This window comes from Passer domesticus, chromosome 17, assembly GCF_036417665.1.
Source record: "Passer domesticus isolate bPasDom1 chromosome 17, bPasDom1.hap1, whole genome shotgun sequence".
Taxonomy (NCBI): domain Eukaryota; kingdom Metazoa; phylum Chordata; class Aves; order Passeriformes; family Passeridae; genus Passer; species Passer domesticus.
The window spans coordinates 3282208-3302310 of NC_087490.1; the positions used below are offsets into that span (position 1 = coordinate 3282208).

Consider the following 20103-nt stretch of genomic DNA (forward strand, 5'->3'; position numbering starts at 1 on the left):
CCGCCCCCGGCCCCCCGGCAGCGCGAAGGAACGGCGGCGCACTCCGCTCAATGTAAAACCATTTTTTAATTCTAAATCACTTTCACAACAGTGAAAATTAGTGAGGAGGAACGGTAACGCACTAGCCGAGCCGTCCGGGCCGTGTGCGGTCGGGTTACGGGAAGGGGTACATACAAAAGCACACCAGGGAAAGGGGAAACGAAGCGTTAACACTTTTAGACTATTTCATCCTTGAATTGCCGGAAAATAAGAGCTCTCAGTCATGCTTCTGCAGCCTTCTCTAAATCCATTATTTTTCTCACTCCTAGATGGAAATCCCCACCCCCGATCCATTAAAATTCTGGGGTTTAAAATGTATTACTTAAATATATTTCAGTACCTGTTGAATCTATTGCAGTCACTCTCTGTCCTCTTTATGGGATAAAGGCTTCAAAGGGCTACCCTTCTTCTCCCTGCATAACCTCTCAGCATGGAATTTCTCTGTAGAAAAGGAGAAGGAATCCACCCCTCACTGACACATGAACCTTCCCTTCCCATCAGCAGGTGGTGCTGACTGGCAGGAGAGGAACCCAAAGCTAGGACACTGCAGGACAACCAAACAAACAGCCTGTCCCCCTGGGAAGGGCCCCAGTTACCAAGTTACACACTTGAGAAGAACCCTGTGCCGAAGTTCAGCTACTCAGAAGTGCCACACAACAAAAGCTGAAGCACCACCTCAACTATAAATAGTTGAGCAATATATTCTGTCAGATTATCATCGAGTCAGGGATAAATCTGACATGACAAAAAACACTGCAGAAGCTTTGCAACATTCTACTTGCCAGATGGAATTTTGGAGGTAGGCAAGCTAAACTTCAGTCATACTCTGTCTTGACACTAAAAGGAAACAGTTTATAATTACATAAATAAACTTCTATAACAATTAATTAAAGGTGTTCTGCCCAGGAAACTCTGCCATATGCTAAAAAATCCCAAGCTATTGAAACAAAGTTTCTATTAATTGATTTGCTTTTCAGTTTTTCTGTCTACTGCCAGGGAAGTCACAACATTCATCTTGCAGGAAATCATTATGACTAGGAGCGACCGGAATAAAAAAAAAAATCTAAAAACAGAGGAAAAAAAATGGAATTGCCTAGTCAGAGAAATATGAACTGTTTATCTTGCTAGGGAATCTCTCATACCTGTTTTGAAGGAATCTACACAAATACATCAGGAGTACTCTTTAAAGCTGAATACCCAACAGGATTCCAAAGCGGCTGCAGATTCTCACCTTCTGAAATATCCCCTCAGCACATTAATGGTTGTGGTCTCCTCCAGCACTTCAAATTAAAATCTTTGGTAGATTTTAGCTGCAGAGCCTCTTGTGCTGTAGCTGCTCTGCTGTGGCACGGGAGAAGGTCTGTGCACCTGCAGAGAGGTGTTCCAAATGTTCCCTACTGAGTGCGTGCTGGCAAAGGCAGGATCTCAGGTCTCCTCCTGTGTACCTTTACAGTATGACAAGTTTTACCTCAAAACTCACATAAAGATGCCTTTTGTTCCTCTCCCCAAACAAGCTGATCTCAGGCCTGTAATAGGATTTTATCTGGAGTACATGACCTTGTGTAGAAAGTCTCAGAGCCCTGGGAAAGATCAATGTGGCTACAGTGGCGAGGTGTGAGGGGATTATCCAGGAGTGCAGCACAGGTGCTGCAGAGCCGGGGAAGACAACACTGCTCCACAGCCAGAGAATCTTCCAGTGTCTGGCTCCAGCATGCTCAGGCTTTAAAAAATTGCAGCATAAGTTTGTATCCCTTCTTCTAACAGCCATCAGGACCATCAGGAAGGGTTTTCCATCACGCCGGGAAATAACAGACGGAAAAAAAACCGGAACCGGTCTCCAGACCTGGTTCTGTTTGCACCACATGCTGTGCCCCAGAGAGTCCCAGCATGCTGCAGGTGATTTCCTGGAGAAGGTCAGATGTTGATGGAGACATTAAATAACATCTGCAGCTCTGGCAGATCCATCGTGGTTGCAAAGCAGGAGATACTGGTCACACTGGAGAGTTTCCTTACCTGCCCAGTCTGCGTTGGGATAACTGTATCCCACAGACCTGCTGTCACTGATTGGCACAGGATTTCAAAGCAGCACTCCCTTTCGGAGTGCAGCTCAATGCTAGGCCCATGGTTTGTGGCAGGAACCTGTTGTACAAGATATCTGAGCTGAAATACACTTTTAAACCAATGTTTTAATTACCAACTCTGGTGCAAAATGTGAGATTCCTCATTGTGCTGTGGTACCACCAATTCCTGAAGCCCATAGGTAGCTACGGAACCAGACACCAAGAGGTTTAAAATGGGATGGGGATGCAGTTTGTAACTGTTTCAGTGGCCTTGTTGGTCATGAATATATAGAATAATGGAAAAGACTTATGCAATCAACAGCCAGAACATTATCACCAGTGCCACAAACAGGAAGAGGCGGGAAAGGAACTGCTCATCCACATATTGAGGAGTCCCTGGAACAGCTGGAAAACAGGAAGTAAAAAAACAAACAACAGTTCAGCTCCTTCCTCTTCTCTGGGATTGTGTATATTCTGAATATAGTACATTCATACATTGAAAAATATGCATAGAATCTGCTTGGGGAGAAAGTTGCTACTTCCTACCCTCAGCCTGGCTGGCTGCATGGGCAGATCAGAAGGAAGAAAAGTAACTTGAAGCAGGACTCCTTAGTTTGGTCCCACCCCCAGCAGATTTTCCGGGAACACTGAACTATAGTTAATAGAGAAGATAATTTGACCCAAGGACAGCAGAGGAGCATGGCAATGCTAGTGTGATGTGAGAATGAGTTTGTTCCTCATAATTCCTGTGCCATATGACACGGTGGAAGATTTGCCAGGCATAACCTTTCACAAAATAAGTTCAGAAAACCCTGGGCAGTAGGTGTTCTTGTTCAAAAGAGATTCAGTTTGTCCACAGTGAAGATGGGGAGGAGGTTCTCTAGGGATTACTTCATTGTTAGAGAGCAAGGTCACCCCTTGGAGAAACCCAACTGTTTTTGTTAATCAAAAATGTGAAGCAATTTCAGTGGAAAGTTACTTCTTGTAGAATACAGATGAGTGTCTCAGAGATAAATTTCTGAAAAATTAACAATCTTTGCATTCATAATTTTGTGGTACAGAGCACAGTTTAAATTCTTCCTTCTCATCGTTCAGGAAATGTTCCTTTCCTGCTGTTTTTAAAATCTGTGTCTCCTTCATACACCCCTAGAGACTCCTTTTCATTATTTTTAGAAAGTCTAGTCCAATTTGTCTCATTTTTCAGGAAAAGTCTGCTGGTGTACCAGAGGAGACATCTGAATTAGAGGAGAGTAGTGTCCAGTGCCACTGTTTCTCTGCAGTCACTGGTCTCCCAGGAGGGCCTTCAGCAAATAATATGGAAGTGACAACTTGCTTCTTTTATAAGTCTGTGTACAAAACAGCCACAGACCACATTCTCTAGAGTGTTTTTGCCCTCATTTTGTGGTTCTACTGACAACACAGGTTACTGTTCAGAATGTTCTGCCATTTGGCAGGTTATTTAAGAGTTTGTAAATGTCTGTGATAGGGCAGGAGGAGGATCCATGGTACCTGGAGGAGGTCGCCCGTCGTTTATGTTGAAGGCTGTGGCAAATATACCAAAGGGAAACGCCCCAATTCCAAAGGACATCTGGAAGCCACCATCGCCAAACCCAAAGCCCTGGAATCCCTGCAGAGAACAAAGCACAGAAGACAAAAAAAGGTACCAATCACTTAGAGGCTATTTCTGAGTACTTTGTGGAAGTGCAGACATTCCCTCTCACTGGCTTCCCCACGGTTGAATAGGGCCACGCTGTCTGGCAACTTTCAGTCTGACACACTTTTGTAGATATCCCCTTAGCTCTCCTGGGTTGAAAATGTTTCAGCCAGCAGCAAATTCGCCAAGCAACCCAAAGGCTTGAGAAAATGAAAACTAGCAACTGCAGTTCTTGCTTGAGGGCCACAAATTAGGACAGTGTTTCTCAACTGTAACCTTTCTCAAAGTAGAAAGTATCTGCCAATGTATCAAAATCAACAGAACAAATTGTACTTAGAATGTCTTAACAATGTATCATCTGTTAACAGCTCTTAGCCATATAAGAAAAGTACTGAAGAAAATAACCTAAATTGATTTTTGCGATACAGGTGCATCAGTTAAACACTCAGTGAAATTAAAAATTGCCAGTGGGATGCATAGAGCATTTCAAGGAAAACCACAAAAAAATGTACATGGGGACTCAAGGTGGCAAAATCACCTAGGGCAGGAATGCAAGATATAAGGAAAGGAGGAAAAAAGGAAGTTACAATGCAATAACACTGACCCCATGGGATCCAGACTAAAATACCACATCAAGTCAAAAGGTAAATGTTCTGAATTGAGATGAATCCTGCCCTGCAGAAGAACTGTGTGTGAATCTAGGGGCTTGTGTCATGCCTAAACACTGTGGAGAGCCCACAGTTCTGTAATCAGCTATCTGTCCTCTCACCTCAGGATTAAAACGGTGATACCAGTTCTGAAAGACCCTCTGCTTTATCACCACCAACAACGGAAGGACAAAGATGATTTTACTTATATAATAAAAGCCAAATGTTTCTTGGTTGAGCCTTGCTTTGAGGAGCTGGTTTTTTGACCATACTCTTCTCAAGCATTCTGCCACTAACTCTGAGGGCCAGCAAAGCTCTCTGTGGCAGGTACAGAATCTGAAGAGAACAGCACCACTACTGCCCTGCCTTCACATCCCATCCCTGTGATGGCTCACGTAAGCTACAGGAGCTGATTTAATAAGGCAGCAATGCTCTAGAGAAAGAGAACAGCTGAGCTCCCAATACATTCAGTACAGAAATGCACCTTAATCACACCCCGCAGAGCTGTTTGCTTGAAGCACGAGGGAGACAATCCTCTCCAAGGACCCCAGGCAGAGTTACATGGAAATGTGCCATTGTTTCATCAGGTCATGCTTGCTGCCATCGTGCTGAAGAACACTGTGGTCTGTCCTACTGCCCACTCCCACGTCTGCTTCATCTGTGCCAGCTGCTGGCTACATCCACCCCATGTCATCTCCTCAACAAAACCACAGATCCCTCTTCAAATCACGTATCCTACAGATACTGACTTTCTCTTGCTTGCAATGCCATGTACAGTAACATCCCATGGAAACGAGAGAAGCAGGTGTCAGTGTCAAAAATCTAAATTAATAAGTGGATTAATTAATGACACGTATAGAAATACACTTGCACAAAGAATTTTCAAAGCAAAGTGCTCCTTGTATTTAAACATGGAGAACAATCAAGTATGAAAAGCTTTTCCAGTGATAGCACACTGAGCTGTGTTCATGCAGCATGATCCAAGCTGGGCTGTTCTCTGGGATGCCAAAGGGTGCCACAGCAATGGAGCTCTCTGCCACACCACAGCTATCAATGATTCATGAACAACCAGCTGGGGAAGAGCAGGATGTGTAAGCTGCAGAATCCTCATGCAGGTTCTCTCACACACATTGTGTCCTCCAGGAAGAATAAATCAATACCATCAATATCACTAGCAATAAAAACTAAACTGCTCAAGCTTGTTTGATCACTTACCCCTCTGTTCTCTGGTTCAGGTCTCTGTCCTTGGGGTCGTGGTGGAGTTTTCTCTCTGCAGGAAGTTGTGAAATTAGCTCAAGTGCAAGGACATGTGACAGTAGTATCTGCAGTAGACTGGCTAATAATGCAGAATCACCATAAAGCACAGCCTCCTGGGGCCATCCAGCAGGGCTGGAGCAGTGTGTGAGAGAGCCAACCACGCAGCTTTGGACCTTCAGCAGCACGTAACACTGCACTTCTGAATAACAAATACCCATTGCAAAGGCTAAAAACTGAGCACATGAACGTTTAATAGAAGCTTCTTTGGTCAGATAATAATCATTGCAACTTGCCACTTGTAACTGATTAACACTTGATTCAAATTAAAATGGATTGCCGGTAGAACAAGAACTGTGCAAACCCAGTCTCTGAAAAAGCCAGAAATATTTGGCAGAAATATCAGATGTCTTTTGACAAAGTATTTAAAATTGTGAATCCAGCATTTTAACAGCTTAATCTTAGGACCCTAACCTAAAGTTTCATCTTTAATTGTCAAATGAAAATAGTTGCATTTAGGTTTCTTACCTGGGGTCCTGCTGCCCAGTGCTACCTCTTCCATACAGAGGAATAACTTTATCTCGACTGATTCCTGCTTTGCATACAGGACACACTTGTCTGTTTGGCCTCGTCTCTAGCCACTAAAAGAAAGGAAATTATAAGAAAACTGCTAAAAGACCACAAAAATAACTATGCAAACCTCATTTGCAGCCAGGCAGAAAGACTTTAGGAATTTCTCACAAAGTTCTGGAGCAAAACATTTGAGTGAGTGCCAAGTACTCCCCAAAGTGGAGTTGGCACTTTGGCTGCTGTCCTGGTGGGAACAACTTGCTGATGTGTACACATTCAAATCTGCACTTCTAACATAAGAAATAGAGACTATGAGCAGTCCTGCAAAGGCCAGGGGCTAGTGCAGATAGCCCTCCTGTCATCCACCTTCTCTCTAATGGTACCACAATGTGAAACACTATGTATGCAAAGAGAAATACACTCAGCACTTAAACCTGCAAACTAAACCCTGCAAGCTCCAGTAATTGCATCAAAACTGCAATTCTGCAGAGTTTCAGAAACTCAGAAGTGGAGGTAAGTGGAACAGAATCTAAGTTTTCTTGTTGCTCCAAGAGCAGATTGTAAGCTGTTGCACATTAAGCTGCATGAGCAGGTTGTGACTGCCTTGGAGAGAAAAGCACATTTGAAAAGAGGGGGATACTCCAGAGAACCAAGGGCTATATTGAGCAACTGGAGGTGATGAAAGACAAAGTAAAAGAAAACCTGTCTTACCTGGTGTAAACAAGGCCAGCTGTGAGCATTCCCAGGACAATTTGTTCACAGAGCAGAAAAAGAGATGAAAATGGAATTAGTTACTGAACTCTATATGACAAATGTGCAGAGTACAGGGATAGTGCAGCTTGGTGACAACAGAATCCTGGAATCCAGCTGGGCCAGTTCTGCAGCCTCCCATTAAAATAATTTCTGCAAACACAGCCCAAGACTGATCTCCACTGGTTTTTTTTCAGGTTACACAATCTAAATTCCTGATGTGGTTCTGTGCATCTCCCACTCCTGTCTCCTCATCCAGACCAAGGGCCCAGACAGAGGCTGCATTAATCTTAGGGTTTATTGTACAAATTTTCTCTTCTGATACCATGAAAAGCTATCCCAGAGCCAAGATGCAAATGACCAAGATGTCAGTAATGAGACTTTAGGATGTGACAAATTAAGGTGAAACATCAGCCACATTCACAGAATCATGGAATAACTAAGGTTGGATGTTCCTCAGGTAGCCTCTAGTCCAACCTGATGCTCAGAGCAGGGTCAGCTATTGAGATCAGACTCAGTTGCTCAGGGCAGAGAAATTCCCATTAAACAGATTAAATTGCTATAGCAAATGAAAAAAAGGTCAAAGACAAACAAGCTACAAGATAAAACTGCTAAACAGCCATCTGCTTTCAAAATGGTCTCACATAACACCATTCAGACAAGACTCCTGGTACTTTTAAGATTCCATTATTCCAAATCCTTTTGTGCAATAATTTAATGTTATTTTATCTTAACACACTCTAAGCCAGTGATTTTCCATCTCCCCAAATAAAATCCCAGATTTTCAGATGTTATGTGTATTTACACAGGAGAAAAACACTTTCAGGCTTCTTTTTATTAAAGATTTAGCCCACTGTGTAAAATAAACTCCAACACCCCCCCACCCATTGGCCATGTGCAGCTTTAACTTCTTCACATTCAAGAAAGGGTATATTCAAACCAAGTTACCCACATCAGAAATTCTGCACATATATGTGTGCCAAGTCAAATTAAAGAACTAAAAAGTTTCTAACACAAATGCAATATTATGGGAAAAGAGAAATTGTCCATATGTAAAAGCTTATTGCCCATTTTTTTTTTCTTTTTTATAGTTACAAAGGAAGAAAAGAGGAAGCTTGGAGGAGAAACTACAATTTGGCCTGCAGAACCCAGATTCATATCCAGGTTTAGGTATGCAGAGGTCAGAAAGGAATTTAGGTCTAAAGAACATAGACAGCACAAACAAAATAACACACATAAGCAAACAGTATCAATGAGCACTGAACTGTCTGTGTGGGGCTGCTTGTTTGTTTGCCTTTACACAATAATCCAGCAGCACAGGGAGTTTAGGACACAGGAAACCCACTCCCTGGAACACAAGCAAAGAAAAACAGCTGAGGAGCAAACCCAAGCTCTCCTAAACCAAACCCACAGTCCCTCCTCTAGAATTACAGGCATCCCAGGTTTTTATGGCATCAGAGAGATGCTGTTCTGGCTGGTGTGTGGGGCTGCAGCACTCACCAAAAGAGGTGCCCACACAAGCTGATAACTGCATCCTTGGCAGTGTCTAAACAGATGTTGCATTCAAAAGTGTTGTCCTGATTAGTGGTGTCCCCAGAACCATTACTGCTGCTGCTGCCACTGGTCCCTCCAGTACTGGAGCTCTTTGTTGATGCAGAAGTTGTGGGTCCTTTGCTTGCCATCCTCAAGGACTGCCCAAACAAGGTCAAGAAAAATTTCCTCTTGGACTCCTAGCTGTGAAAAAGGGAAAAAACCAAACAAATCTAAACAATTATTGGCATTATGAACATGGCATTCTGGCCCCATTCCAAACTGGTAGTGATTTATCTAAGAAGCTCTTGAATCCTGTTGTTGATGGTTTTAGTTTAACATAGCCAAGGGGGATCTTTTTTTAGAGACTAAGCTACTTTACAGTCCCTTATAGTATGACCTGGCTGATGTGTGACCTGTATTTTACTGCTACTGATAAGCATCCACAGCCAAAACAACCCCTCTGTATTTTCTCATAAATGCCATCTGCTGTAAGGAGAATGAGCTCACCTAGTCATACATGCTCTTCCAAAATTCAACACAACTTATAACAGAGTGCAGTCAGGAGCAGAATTTAATCATGAAGTAATTCACAGTTTGAACAGACTGACAATGCAGAGCTTTAAGTTCAGTGTTGATTAGTTTGGAATATTAATGACAATAATGGCAAGCAAAGGTGGCTTAGAACTTGAATTCTCTCCTGAGCAGTACATAGCTGCTATCACAGCAGTGTTGATAATCAAACATTCCTAGTACTTTCACAGTATTAAACATTTCTAATCTAGTAGTAAGGTAGCAATGCAGAAGTAGTAAAAATTTTACCTTAATGTGCTTGAATTTTACTTCCATGCTTTTGCCTCTCATTAACATAGTCATATTTACCAAAGAACAGCATTTATTTTATTTCAGTAGCAACAACCTCTACAATGTAACTCCTTGATATGTACATTCCACAGTACCTAAAAATTTGAGACTCAGCACAAGGCATTTGCACTTCTAGAAACACTTTTACCAGTACAAGATTTGTAATCCAAGAACTAAGAGAGTTTCAGTAGCTACAGAAATTAGTTCACTAAAATTAAAATGTTTAAAATATTTCACTATTCTTTTCATGAAACTCTAACATCAAGTTGACGCTGCAGGAACAGGAATACTTAGATAAAGCTGTGAGAAACAACCAGGTGATTCAGATTATCTGAACTTTTTGCAAGTGTACAAACAGTGAAGCATTTTCAAAGGGCAACCTGAATTTTTCAGAAGGTAATTTCTTTTCCAACTTACCCCCCAAGCACTACAGGCTTTCCTTAGTGTAGCCTCTTTGTAGCAGAGCTGCAGCTCAGGTGCAGGGCAGCAAACTAAAGCCTCAGGATGTCCAGCTGTTACTGCCAACAGCTTTTTTCCTACAATACAATCCCACTGCACAGTCAGGAAAGCATCACCCTGGCCTCGTGAAGTATTGCAGCAAAGACTCAGTTACAGCAGGTGAAATCTATCTCTGCAGAGCTTTTTCACTCCGTTACATCATTTTGCACAGTGTCCCAGAAGGGCAGATTTGTAGCCACAGATGCTGCACTTCAACATACGCTGCTTTCAGGAGTGCTGACTCTGAGCATTTCACACCACGGCTCCATTTACACTCAGTTCATTGCACAAAATTAAAATCTGTGTTAGAGCAAGGCAGATGGAAATGCTGCCAACCCACAAACTGTATGCCAAAGACTCTTGGATTTTTCACACATCCTTACAACCAGAATCTTCAGCCTGTCTTGCTCAGTAGTTCAAGTGAAAACTTATCAACTTGGACCTATATATATTAATACAAAAATTGAGAAAACCTCCTTAAAACTAAGGAGTTCAACACACTGTAAAAAATACTGCATCCCTTTAGAGAATGGTCACAAGAAACATCTTGGCATATAACACAAGGAAAGGAAGTGTACAAGAGGCAAATAAATAAATTCTGAGTCCCTAATACCAATGTGGGAAAAAGGTTCCTTTTTCCAAATTAAATTCTGTATATTAACACAACGAACCTGAAGACTTGTAAGAAAGATAAAATCTGTATCTCCACAAAAACTTGCTGAAAACCCCTCAGTTTTAGTAAGTACAACAAATAAATAAAATGTTATGAGGAAGGATGACAAAGAAATCCAGAGAAATATCAGTAATGATATGGAATAAAGATGGCTGAGACAGAAGGAAGATTAAAATGACATAATGCAACAGGCACTGAATCTCCTTTCCTAGAACAGGGTCATTCCTTAATCTCTGCTGGGGATCCTCTCCTAAGTATTTGTTCGTTGGCTGATGGGGCCCAGTGACCTGTTAGGATATAACCAATTTAAAATGTCAAAACCATAGCAAAACACAACAGTAAAAATAATAAGAGCCTTCTCAAACATTTGCTCTTGTCCCTGGAATATCCCAGTTTAACAGAACTGGTCTGTAAGAAGTGCTGCTGGGCTCTGTACATCTGCACATATACAAAGAAGTAAACATGAAACAGCTTCCAGTGCTAAATTTACATTTGATAATCATATATTGTGTGGCTTGTGAGTGTACTCTGAATCCTAAAGCAGGAATTCAACTGCAAATGGAACTTGTTCTGAGTGCAGAATGAGCTCAAAATTGAACACTCACTCAAACTTAAACTGAGACAAAACTCTCTAGGGGAAAAAAAGCCAACAAACTATGTGCAAATCACAAACTAAAAAAATCAACAAATAACACAACAGGCCAAACCCCATTTTCAACTTGCTTCAGGGTTTGGGAGGAAGACTGTGAGTACACTGGCACAGAACATGACTTCTGGGGTTAAGTAAATACAATTGAGGGATGCCAGTCAAGGTTTGCTACAAACTTGACCTTCAGATCAGGTCTCCAATCTACCCTGGAGGCATGATGAGCAACAAACAAAACAAGGGAAAGGATATAAAAATCAGCTGATGCCTAACTGCAGGCATTCAGAGATCTTGTCTTTTTCTTACTTCTTTGCTCTCTACATATTCACAGGAAAATAGAATCTCTGTTTCATAAAATCCACCTAGATTAGCTGTTTATTTCCTTCAAATCACAATCCCTGTGTTATATCCCAACAGGCTGTTCTGAAAACGACTGAAGTTTACTACACCCAAGAATCAAGAGTGGCAGCAGATGAACAGTTAAGAAACAAGGAACTCATCTGCAGGTAGGCTTCCTAAATAAACACAGAAACCTGGTGGAGCATGAAGACATGGAAGTGGAGGTACCTGGGAGGGTGGAACTCCAAAATAACTGGAAGTGAGGTGACAGCAGAGAGCACAGAGGGCCAGGACAGGAGTAAGTGCAGGGGACTGGGGGTGTCCATGTGCTGGGTACAGATCTCACCAACAGCCAGTAACAAAGAAATCTTCCTCTAATATTTCAAAAACTTCATCTGTACATCTACTGTACACCAGGAAAGCACGAGCTGAGTGGCTACTGTCAAAGATCACACTTCTGAGCAAATGACTGCTTTTGCCAAAGTACACTGCCCAACCCTCAAAACACAGCAAAAACACTTCAGGACAGGCTAGAGGAGTTTTCACCGTAAGTTAAGGTACACAAAAAAAACTTGCGGAAGCAGCAGGTAAACACTAATTCAACCTGGGAAAGGCAAAGAGGGAATATAAATTAGAAGCCAATTTCACCTATACAAAACAGTCCCAGAATACATGTTCACAGCATGACATGAGGATGTCTCAAGTACTTAATTTTTTCCAGGAACAATGAGAAGAAGTTCTGGTGAGGATACAGAAGTCTGGCTAGTTTATTAACAAAACCCAAAGTTTGTTCCTCTTTGCCATAACAATGATATAAAAAGAGCAGCACTGTTGGATGTCAATTCCACAGGAAAGACCCTTTTCCATATTTCTTTCCTAATGAATTTTATTTTAGCCATGATTACTGAAATTTAAATAATTCAAATCTAGTTTGTTTATGAAACAAGTTCTGATTCAGTTCCTAAACCTTTTGCAGTTTAAATCAAAAAGATTTGTCAGTGTATTTTTCTTATCCCTAAGGTAATGTCATTTTATGACGCTTAAAAATTTTTACAAAAGGAATATTCACATTCAAAAAGTGACTATAAATCAAAAGCTACTACTGAGAGTTTATATAAATATGCCCACTCATAAGTTTAATAACAGTCTGATACTTAACACATCACAATTGCCTGGGCTTCAAGTACAACCAGGTAACCTTAGCTGAAAACTGCTGACAGTGCCTAGAAGAAAGTGCACTGACTTCCTGACAGTCATTTTAGATATTTTTAACAGACACATGACTGTCCTGTTGTTAATCATTAAATACATATTTATGTCTCACTACCTTTTTACTCTTTTCTGTCCCCCAAACATGTTACATTTTAACTCCTTGGAAACATTTCTTGAGTTCATCTTTCCACTTCCTGTAACCTGTACAGCATTGGGCACCCTCTTCTTAATATCACCACAAAGTGGTCCCAAAACAGGAATTTCTGTGATTACTTGCTCTTGCAAGAGCAGCCATTTGCCTTCCAGCCCAAGCTGGCCTCGTTTCATGAGCTGGGATTCTGCAATGCACATCTGTGTTACACTCTGTGCTGCCAGGGCCCAGCTGAAGGGTGTTCCAGGAACGCTCAGGAGTCCACGGACCTTGTCAATGCAAACAGCAAAACCCTCCGCTGATTGAAGGAATTCATCTTTTTATCCGTTCCATAAAGGTTTAATATGGACTTCAAGAAAAATCTTGCAACAAAGGTTTTATCCTCTTAACCTCACAAAGTCCAAAAGAGAACAAAAAAAAAAAAAAAAAGGAATATGACCAGTTGGGTAATGCTGCCCCATGGTTTTCCTGGTTCGCAGTGAGACAGGCGTGCCTGGCTAACCCAGGGTAGCAGCAAAACGTAAAAAATATCAAATACAACAGATATTACATACAACAGACGAGATTTAAGAAAAAACGGGTGTTACCATATGAGCAATTCCCAAAATACAGCCAATGTCATGCAGCAGCAGCTGCCGCCTCGCGACATACCCGGAGCCGTGCAGCGCCGGGGGCAGCGGTCCGGCCGCACGGCGCACACCGGGCACCTGCGGGCCCGGCAAGCCGGGGCAAGCCCGGCCGGGCCGCAGCCGCAGCTCGGGGCCCGCCGGGCGCTCCGGGCCGCGCTCCCAGCGGCCGCGGCCGAGCCCGGGGTCCCGCGGCGTCCCCGCCCCGCTCGCCTGGAGCGGGCGCAGGCGGCTCCGGCCCCCGGGCCCGGCCCGGCCCCGGCTCCCCCCCCGCCCCTCCCGGCCCTGCTCACCGGCGGGTCCGGGCTCCCCGCAGCGCCCGAGCCGAGCCGAGCCGAGCCGAGCCGCTCCGCCGGGCCCGTCACCTGACCGCCCGGAAGCGCGGCCGGCGGAAGGGCCCGGCCCCCGCCCCGCGGCTCCGCCAGCCGGGCCGGGACAGCGGCTCCGCCAGCCGCGGGCCTGCTCAGCCCGCACCCCGCCGTGCCCGGCGCTCGGCCCGCCGCCACCCCGGCCCTGCTGCCCGAACGGCGGCACCCGGCACTGCCAGGGCTTCGTACCGAGTGCTGGGCCCGAGCAGGAAGGGAGGAAAGGAAGGACGGACGGAAAGGGAAGGACGGAAAGGGAAGGACGGAAAGGGAAGGAAGGAAGGAAGGAAGGAAGGAAGGACGGAAAAGGAAGGACGGAAAGGGAAGGAAGGAAGGAAGTTTGAGGGAAGCAAATTGTTGGCTTACGGGTGTAGAGTGCTAAGGATCTGAGCTGAGAAACAAACTCAGGATGGAGAGAATCTGAGCTGAGAAACTCCAGGATGGAAAGAGCGTGATAAAGTATTTAGAGCTTGATAAAGGCATTTAGAGCTTGATAGAGGTATTTATACAGTTGTGAGAAACCAAAGAAGCAGAGGGACCGAAGCGAGGGAGGGGAGGTGCCCTGCCCCAGAAGGCATTTCTGGAGGGTTTGTCCCAGCTCTGAGGGACAAGACAGCCCAAAATTGCTTGTTCTTTTTACACAGTGGAGAATGGGTGAATCCTAAACCAAGGTCTTGCACTAAAGAAGGTGAGTTTCCTGAGGAAATAGCGAAAAAACAAAGGGAAGCTAGTGCCAAGAAAGAGCCCAAGGATATTGTCTGCAGCCTGTCTCTGCCAGGCACCCGAGACTGCACAGCTCTAGTGGGAAGGTCGGAAGGTGCAAGCCAGGAAATGTCCAGCAGGATAAAAACATTTATACAGAGTCTTCCTGCTGCTTTCAGCAGCATGTAGGCTTGGCAAAACCCACAGCAAAATGGTTATCCAGAAGCCCACCTGGGATCACCAAACGTGTTGTTGTATCACACCAGAAAATTTCAAGTTGAGATGAAAATGTAGCACGTAATGTGACGGTGCTGATGGCAGAGGCACACACAGCAGTCCTACCTGCAGAGCCGTGATAATCTCCAGTAAAGCCGCACTCTGTATTTTCAGCCTGTCAGCAAAGCGGCAGAGTTGGGCACAGCTTCCACACTCCACCAAAAATTTTCATGTCAGTGTAGTAACTGATTAGAAAGCTGCCAGGGCCGCAAAGACTTGAACCATGTCCTCCCGAGGCTGATTAAAACAAGGCTGAGTTTATGAAATTCGGTTATGGGAGCCGTGTCGGACTGCAGCTCCCAGCACGCACCGCGGCCGGACTACAGCTCCCGGCATGCGCCGGGCCGGACCACAGCGCCCAGCGGGTCCCGCGCTTGCAAGATGGCGGCGCCCAGGGGCGGCTCGGGCCCGGACAGCGGCACCGGCTCGGACTCGGACTCGGACAGCGGCGGGGAAGCGGCCGCGCGGTTCCGGGAGGCTGCCTGGGACTGCACCGCGCTGGCGGAGCCGCGTAGCGGTGAGAGGCGGCGGACGGGCTGGGCTCTGCTCCCCCGCTGCCGCGTGCCCTCCTCTCCCTTCCCCGCCCCGCCGCTCCGGCCCGGCCCCTCCGCGGCTCCTCCTGACCGCGGGGATTCCTCTCTGCCGTGCTGCCGGTGCCAGAAGTGAAGGGGGCTCTGCCGGCCCTCCCCAGGCCATGTCCGGCTCCCAGCCCCCTCCCTGCAGCCCTGGCCTGAGGGAAGTTCCCCTTTCCCCTCATAACTGTTCTCCCCAGGTGGGCCAGGGCTGTCTCGCAGCCGTTGTTCTTTATGCTCTAACACGCACCTGGTGGGAGTTAAAGAGGTTCTGGCCTCAGGTCTCTAGATGTGCTTTTGCTACTGTCTTTTCAGGGGGCTTTAAAAAGGATCGGTTGCAGCCTAAAGATCAGCCAAGCCTGAGGTATTTTGCTTCTGCTTCCAGACTTAATGTTTCCCTGAAGAATAAATTAATGTGTAGTATTTATGCCGTTTCTACTTTGTACCTTGTGATACTTCATACTGAAAGGGGAAGTTTCTGTTTGGGGAATTAGTCCAACCTAATCTGAAATGATGCTTAAATCTGAACAGAATAATGTTTTTAAGGGTTTGGGTGAGAGGGCCAGATGTTACTGGCCTCAGAAGAGATAATCCTTGTTCTTATTTCAAACGGGCGTGAGGCAATCGGCCGCCAGGAGGGTGACAATGAGCTCCAGACAACTCCAGAGTTCAGAGCACACGTTGCAAAGAAACTGGGAACCATGCTGGACAGGTATGCAAGGCTTGAAACCTGTGTTCCGTGCCTCAGTTACACTGAGGTGTTTGTGTGCTAAACCCAGGAAATTCAACATCTTGTCTGCTTCATGCCTGTATTAAGTACAAGCTTCCAATATTCTGTGACCTGATTTTGCTGATGTGCTGTGCCCATCTGGTCAAAACTCTCTGTGCAGCACTGGTTGTCTTCATTTGCCTCTGTGGTGCACATCTTGTGGGGAGAAAAGAGACTTCCATCATGTAAAGGCTGGCAGGAGAATCTTTAATTTGTTCTTGCAGTCTGCACCAGTACCTGATTGAGGGCTGTGCTGGCAGGGTGCCTGGTGCTGGGCTGCCACTCTGCCTGTTGTGAGGCACATCCCTGGAGAGCTGGAATTCCTGCTGTTCAGAGCTGGCTTTAGAAATGCTGTTTTTAAACTGTTCTTGTTCTGTTTTTAAACTCTCCTCATTGCTGAGGAGAGAAGGCCTGGTCTGCTCTGGGAACAGGGAGCTGAGGCAGCCTCACTAACAGTAAAGGATCTATGCAACATCTCCCTCTAGTCTTGATTCCCAGAAATATCCAACTGCAGCTCAGTTTGAGATCTGATGGGGGTTTTCTGTTTAGTTTCATCACTGTCTTGAAGGACTCCTCAGGACCATCACAGACTTCGCTGGCACAGTCTGACTCTGAAGATGATGGTGAGTTCCAGTCCCAGCCATTGTGGCTGTGTTGTGCCTGTTAGCTGCTGGCAGGTGGGATGGATCCTGCCCATCACCAGCTGTACTTCCACCTGATAATAAACATTTGCACTGAAAGGATTTCTGGTGGTGTCTGTGAGGGCTGTTACTCTGCAGCTCTGACCTCTGTGCCCCAAGTCCTCTCACACAGTCCCAAACAATTGCTGTCAAGCACTGTGGAAATACAGAAACAGCACTGAGTGTTCCAGGGAAACAGCAGTAGATTGCTTCCAGCTCTGTTTTATATTCTGCCTAAACCCCCCTTTCCACACTTCAGGTTTTCGCCTCTTCTCTTCCTCTGTCCCTGGAGACTGTGGGAAAGCAGAGCCTTGCCCTGCAGCAGGGAGGAGGAGGCCAGTTAGCTCCAGGTGAGGTGCTGGCAGCTGCTTTCTCCTCAGGTACTGTTGCATGCCACATTTCAGAGGCAGCTGGGACTCCCACAAGGGAATAGGAAGCTAAAGAGCATGAGAAGTCTCTATTTATGACTTTTATATTTGACTAGACCAGAATTTTGTTTCTTTTTTAATGCTGGGGAACTAGAAATGTTTGTGGGAGATTTTCTTTCCCCTCCTGGTGTGTGTAAAGAACACACTGGCCTTCAGACTGGTTAAATGCAAACTGGGGGTGTGGGAGCCCCAGAGCCACTGGGTGTCTATAGTGTCTTCTCATCTCAGATTACTCTGCTGTCCAGGTTTTGGGTGAATTCCTCTTGTTGCCTTTCCAGTGACACAGACAGTGATGAAGAGTGGCAGAGGTGCCAGGAGGCTGCCGTGTCAGCTGCAGACATTCTGAAGCAAAGTGCTTTCCCTGCATTGTCCCAGGCCTCCAGCCAGGATCAGAGTCAGGGCTATGTAGAGCCCAACCAGAAAAAAAAGAAGAAGAAGAAAATTAGGAGAGAGAATAATATTCAAGAGAAAATAATAGACCCAGCAGAGTGTGACCAGATCTGCAAAGATTTGCCTCGGTTGGTGTCTGTAAATGGCCAGCAGGAGAGACAGAACAGCAATCACAGAGAGAACTCTGTGCTGCCAGGAGCTGTGAAGAAGAAAAAGAAGAAGAAAAAAGAATGATGATTTTGCTCTGCAAACAGCAGGTGGTTTTGACGGGTGAAAGAAACTGAAAGAAAACCTAAAAACAAGAGTTGCTGCAGATGAGGGAAAATTAATTGGCAAAGTGTCTGTTCTAAAAGCTCAGTGGCCTGAGAGACTAATTAAGTGACTTCCTGTGCTCCTGGCGTCCCCGAGGAAGGGAACATTGTTCTCCTCACACAGCAGTTGTCTGTGCTGCTGCTTATGCAGGCCCAGTCTAAAAGGATTAAATACTGTGCCAGACTTGCATGACAGAGGGATGTGATCATAGCTGCATTCCTCCTGGTCTGTTCCCTCACATCTGAAACCCTTCTGGAGAAAGTGTATGATGAATTGAATTTGGTTTACATGGCAACAGGTGATCAACTGCCTTTTCTCTTGTAGACCACTAAGAATAGCTCCAGCCCGTGGGAGACTCATTTATCAAAAGTATCCTCTCAGAAATCAGGGTCCCTTGTTTTTTCCCTGCAAGCATCATAACAATCTGTTTTTGAAACCTGCTGTGTTACTAATCCCTCTGCAATCTGCACCTCTCCAGGGCCCTTGCACATAAACAGAGTGTGGTGAGCTGATTTCAGGGTTGGTGTAAATGCATCCTACTGTTCCACTTGTCTCTGTTGTATTTTTTTTATGTATAGGGTTTTTTTTATGGCATCTGTTGTTATTAAATTTTACTACACTCTTGGACCTACTTAATTTGGAAGGTTTTGTACAACAGTGGCTTTCTTGCTGTATTCAGCTTGTCCCCAGCAGAGCTAGAGGTGGCTCAGGATGGCTTTTTAGTTGCTGGGTGATCAATGTTATGAAATTGCTACAGGAAGGACTTAAACATAATTTAAAAACCACCTTTAAGTCCTTGCTTGGGCTGGTTAACGTCTTTTGTCTCCCTGAAATACTGTGAGGTAGTTTTGGTAGTTTTCACTCTTTGATTATTCTTCACTTCCCAGTCTTTCAGGAGATGAAGTGTTACTGATAGATACTTCTGGTTTTAAGATTTCTGGGTTTCAGGAAATCCAATTTAATGGCCCAATTCAGAAGTTCAGAAAGCCAGATTAGAGAAACCAAAAGAGTGAAGTGTAGCTCTTTGAGCATGGGAAATTGTTGTAAGATTCTTGCTGGTTTTTAGTCAAAAAAACACAGCTGCCATCCAAAAATAGAAAAGCTAAGTAGAAAGTTGGCTTATAATCTAACAGAATGTGCCAGCAGAAGTTACTTGCCTTATGTGCAGTTAAAACTTCAGTGTACTGAATTTTAAACCTGGGCTTTCAAATGCATGGTGGCCTAAACATTTCCTTTTGCTTTGTTTTGGGTTTATTTTTATGCTAACTGGAAATTAGATATATTTGCAACTGGTGTGCATGGGAAATTAGGAAACAATTCTAGGATAAAATTCCTCACAGGATCTCGTTACTGAAATTGTTGATGGTATCTAGAGGAAACTCTTATGAAACTTTTTCACAGACATCTGCAATTTTGACACTCCTAGATATGATAACTGAAGAGTTCACTGTTGGGCTTTTCAGCTCTCCCTTCCAGTCTCAAGGTTTTTCATCCATTTCACAGTTAAAGAGTAGCTCAGTTTCAGTCACAGACAAAAACCTCTTAGTTGGGGCTGTTTTCATGCATGGCTAGTGATGTATCAGTGATGTGGATGTTGAGAGTAAATAGAGAGGAATAATTAGAAGAATTACATAAGTAGATCCTTGGGACTAAAATTCTTCACTTAATGCAAGCAAGACTCTTAGACCCCTGGGCAGTTATTTGCATACAAAGAACTACAAATCAAACCTACATGGAAGGTGAGAATGAGCCATGTACATGTTCTGTAAAATGAATCCAGGGTGAGTGTTTATAGGGAAAACTGTGGCAAACTCTACTCTGTGTGGAGCTTGGGAAGCTCCCGGGTGCTGGGCAGGGTCAGGGACCAGTGGGGAATGGCCTCCTGCAAATCATTCAGCAAGTCAGATGAGAATTCACAGGGTTAATGCAGAGAACTGGAATCTCCTTGCAGCTGTTAAACTTTAATTTCTGCATTTAAAACAAAGCAGAGCTATATCAAAAACAACCAAGCCATTTCCACTAGGATAGCATGATTTTAGAGCAGGTCATTTTTAACTGAGAATGTTTGGTATTTTGGTAGTTAATTAAGGATTTGT

The 20103-nt window shown here is 44.5% G+C and overlaps 2 protein-coding genes across 6 annotated transcripts; one reads left to right on the forward strand and one right to left on the reverse strand.

Moving 5' to 3' along the window:
- Window positions 1-47: 47 nt before the first annotated feature.
- RNF185 (ring finger protein 185) lies at window positions 48-15159 on the reverse strand. 5 transcript variants are annotated; one of them, XM_064392927.1, is made up of 7 exons: window positions 14923-15159; window positions 8475-8708; window positions 6936-6954; window positions 6183-6295; window positions 5616-5670; window positions 3609-3726; window positions 48-2504 (listed from the first exon to the last, which is right to left on the reverse strand). In XM_064392927.1, exons 2-7 carry the CDS (start codon window positions 8654-8656, stop codon window positions 2407-2409), a joined length of 585 nt encoding a protein of 194 aa, XP_064248997.1. In that variant the 5' UTR covers window positions 8657-8708; window positions 14923-15159; the 3' UTR covers window positions 48-2406. The 5 variants fall into 5 exon arrangements, with proteins under 5 accessions (XP_064248997.1, XP_064248998.1, XP_064248996.1 ...); XM_064392928.1 differs by lacking the exon at window positions 14923-15159 and adding an exon at window positions 14071-14149; XM_064392926.1 differs by lacking the exon at window positions 14923-15159 and adding an exon at window positions 13807-14028.
- Window positions 15113-18643, forward strand: C17H12orf43 (chromosome 17 C12orf43 homolog). Its single transcript, XM_064392922.1, is given in 8 exon segments — window positions 15113-15132; window positions 15135-15194; window positions 15197-15373; window positions 15744-15791; window positions 16041-16140; window positions 16747-16820; window positions 17137-17227; window positions 17584-18643. Coding segments are annotated over 8 exon segments (912 nt in total). The 5' UTR covers window positions 15113-15116; the 3' UTR covers window positions 17930-18643.
- The last annotated feature ends 1460 nt before the right edge of the window (window positions 18644-20103 follow it).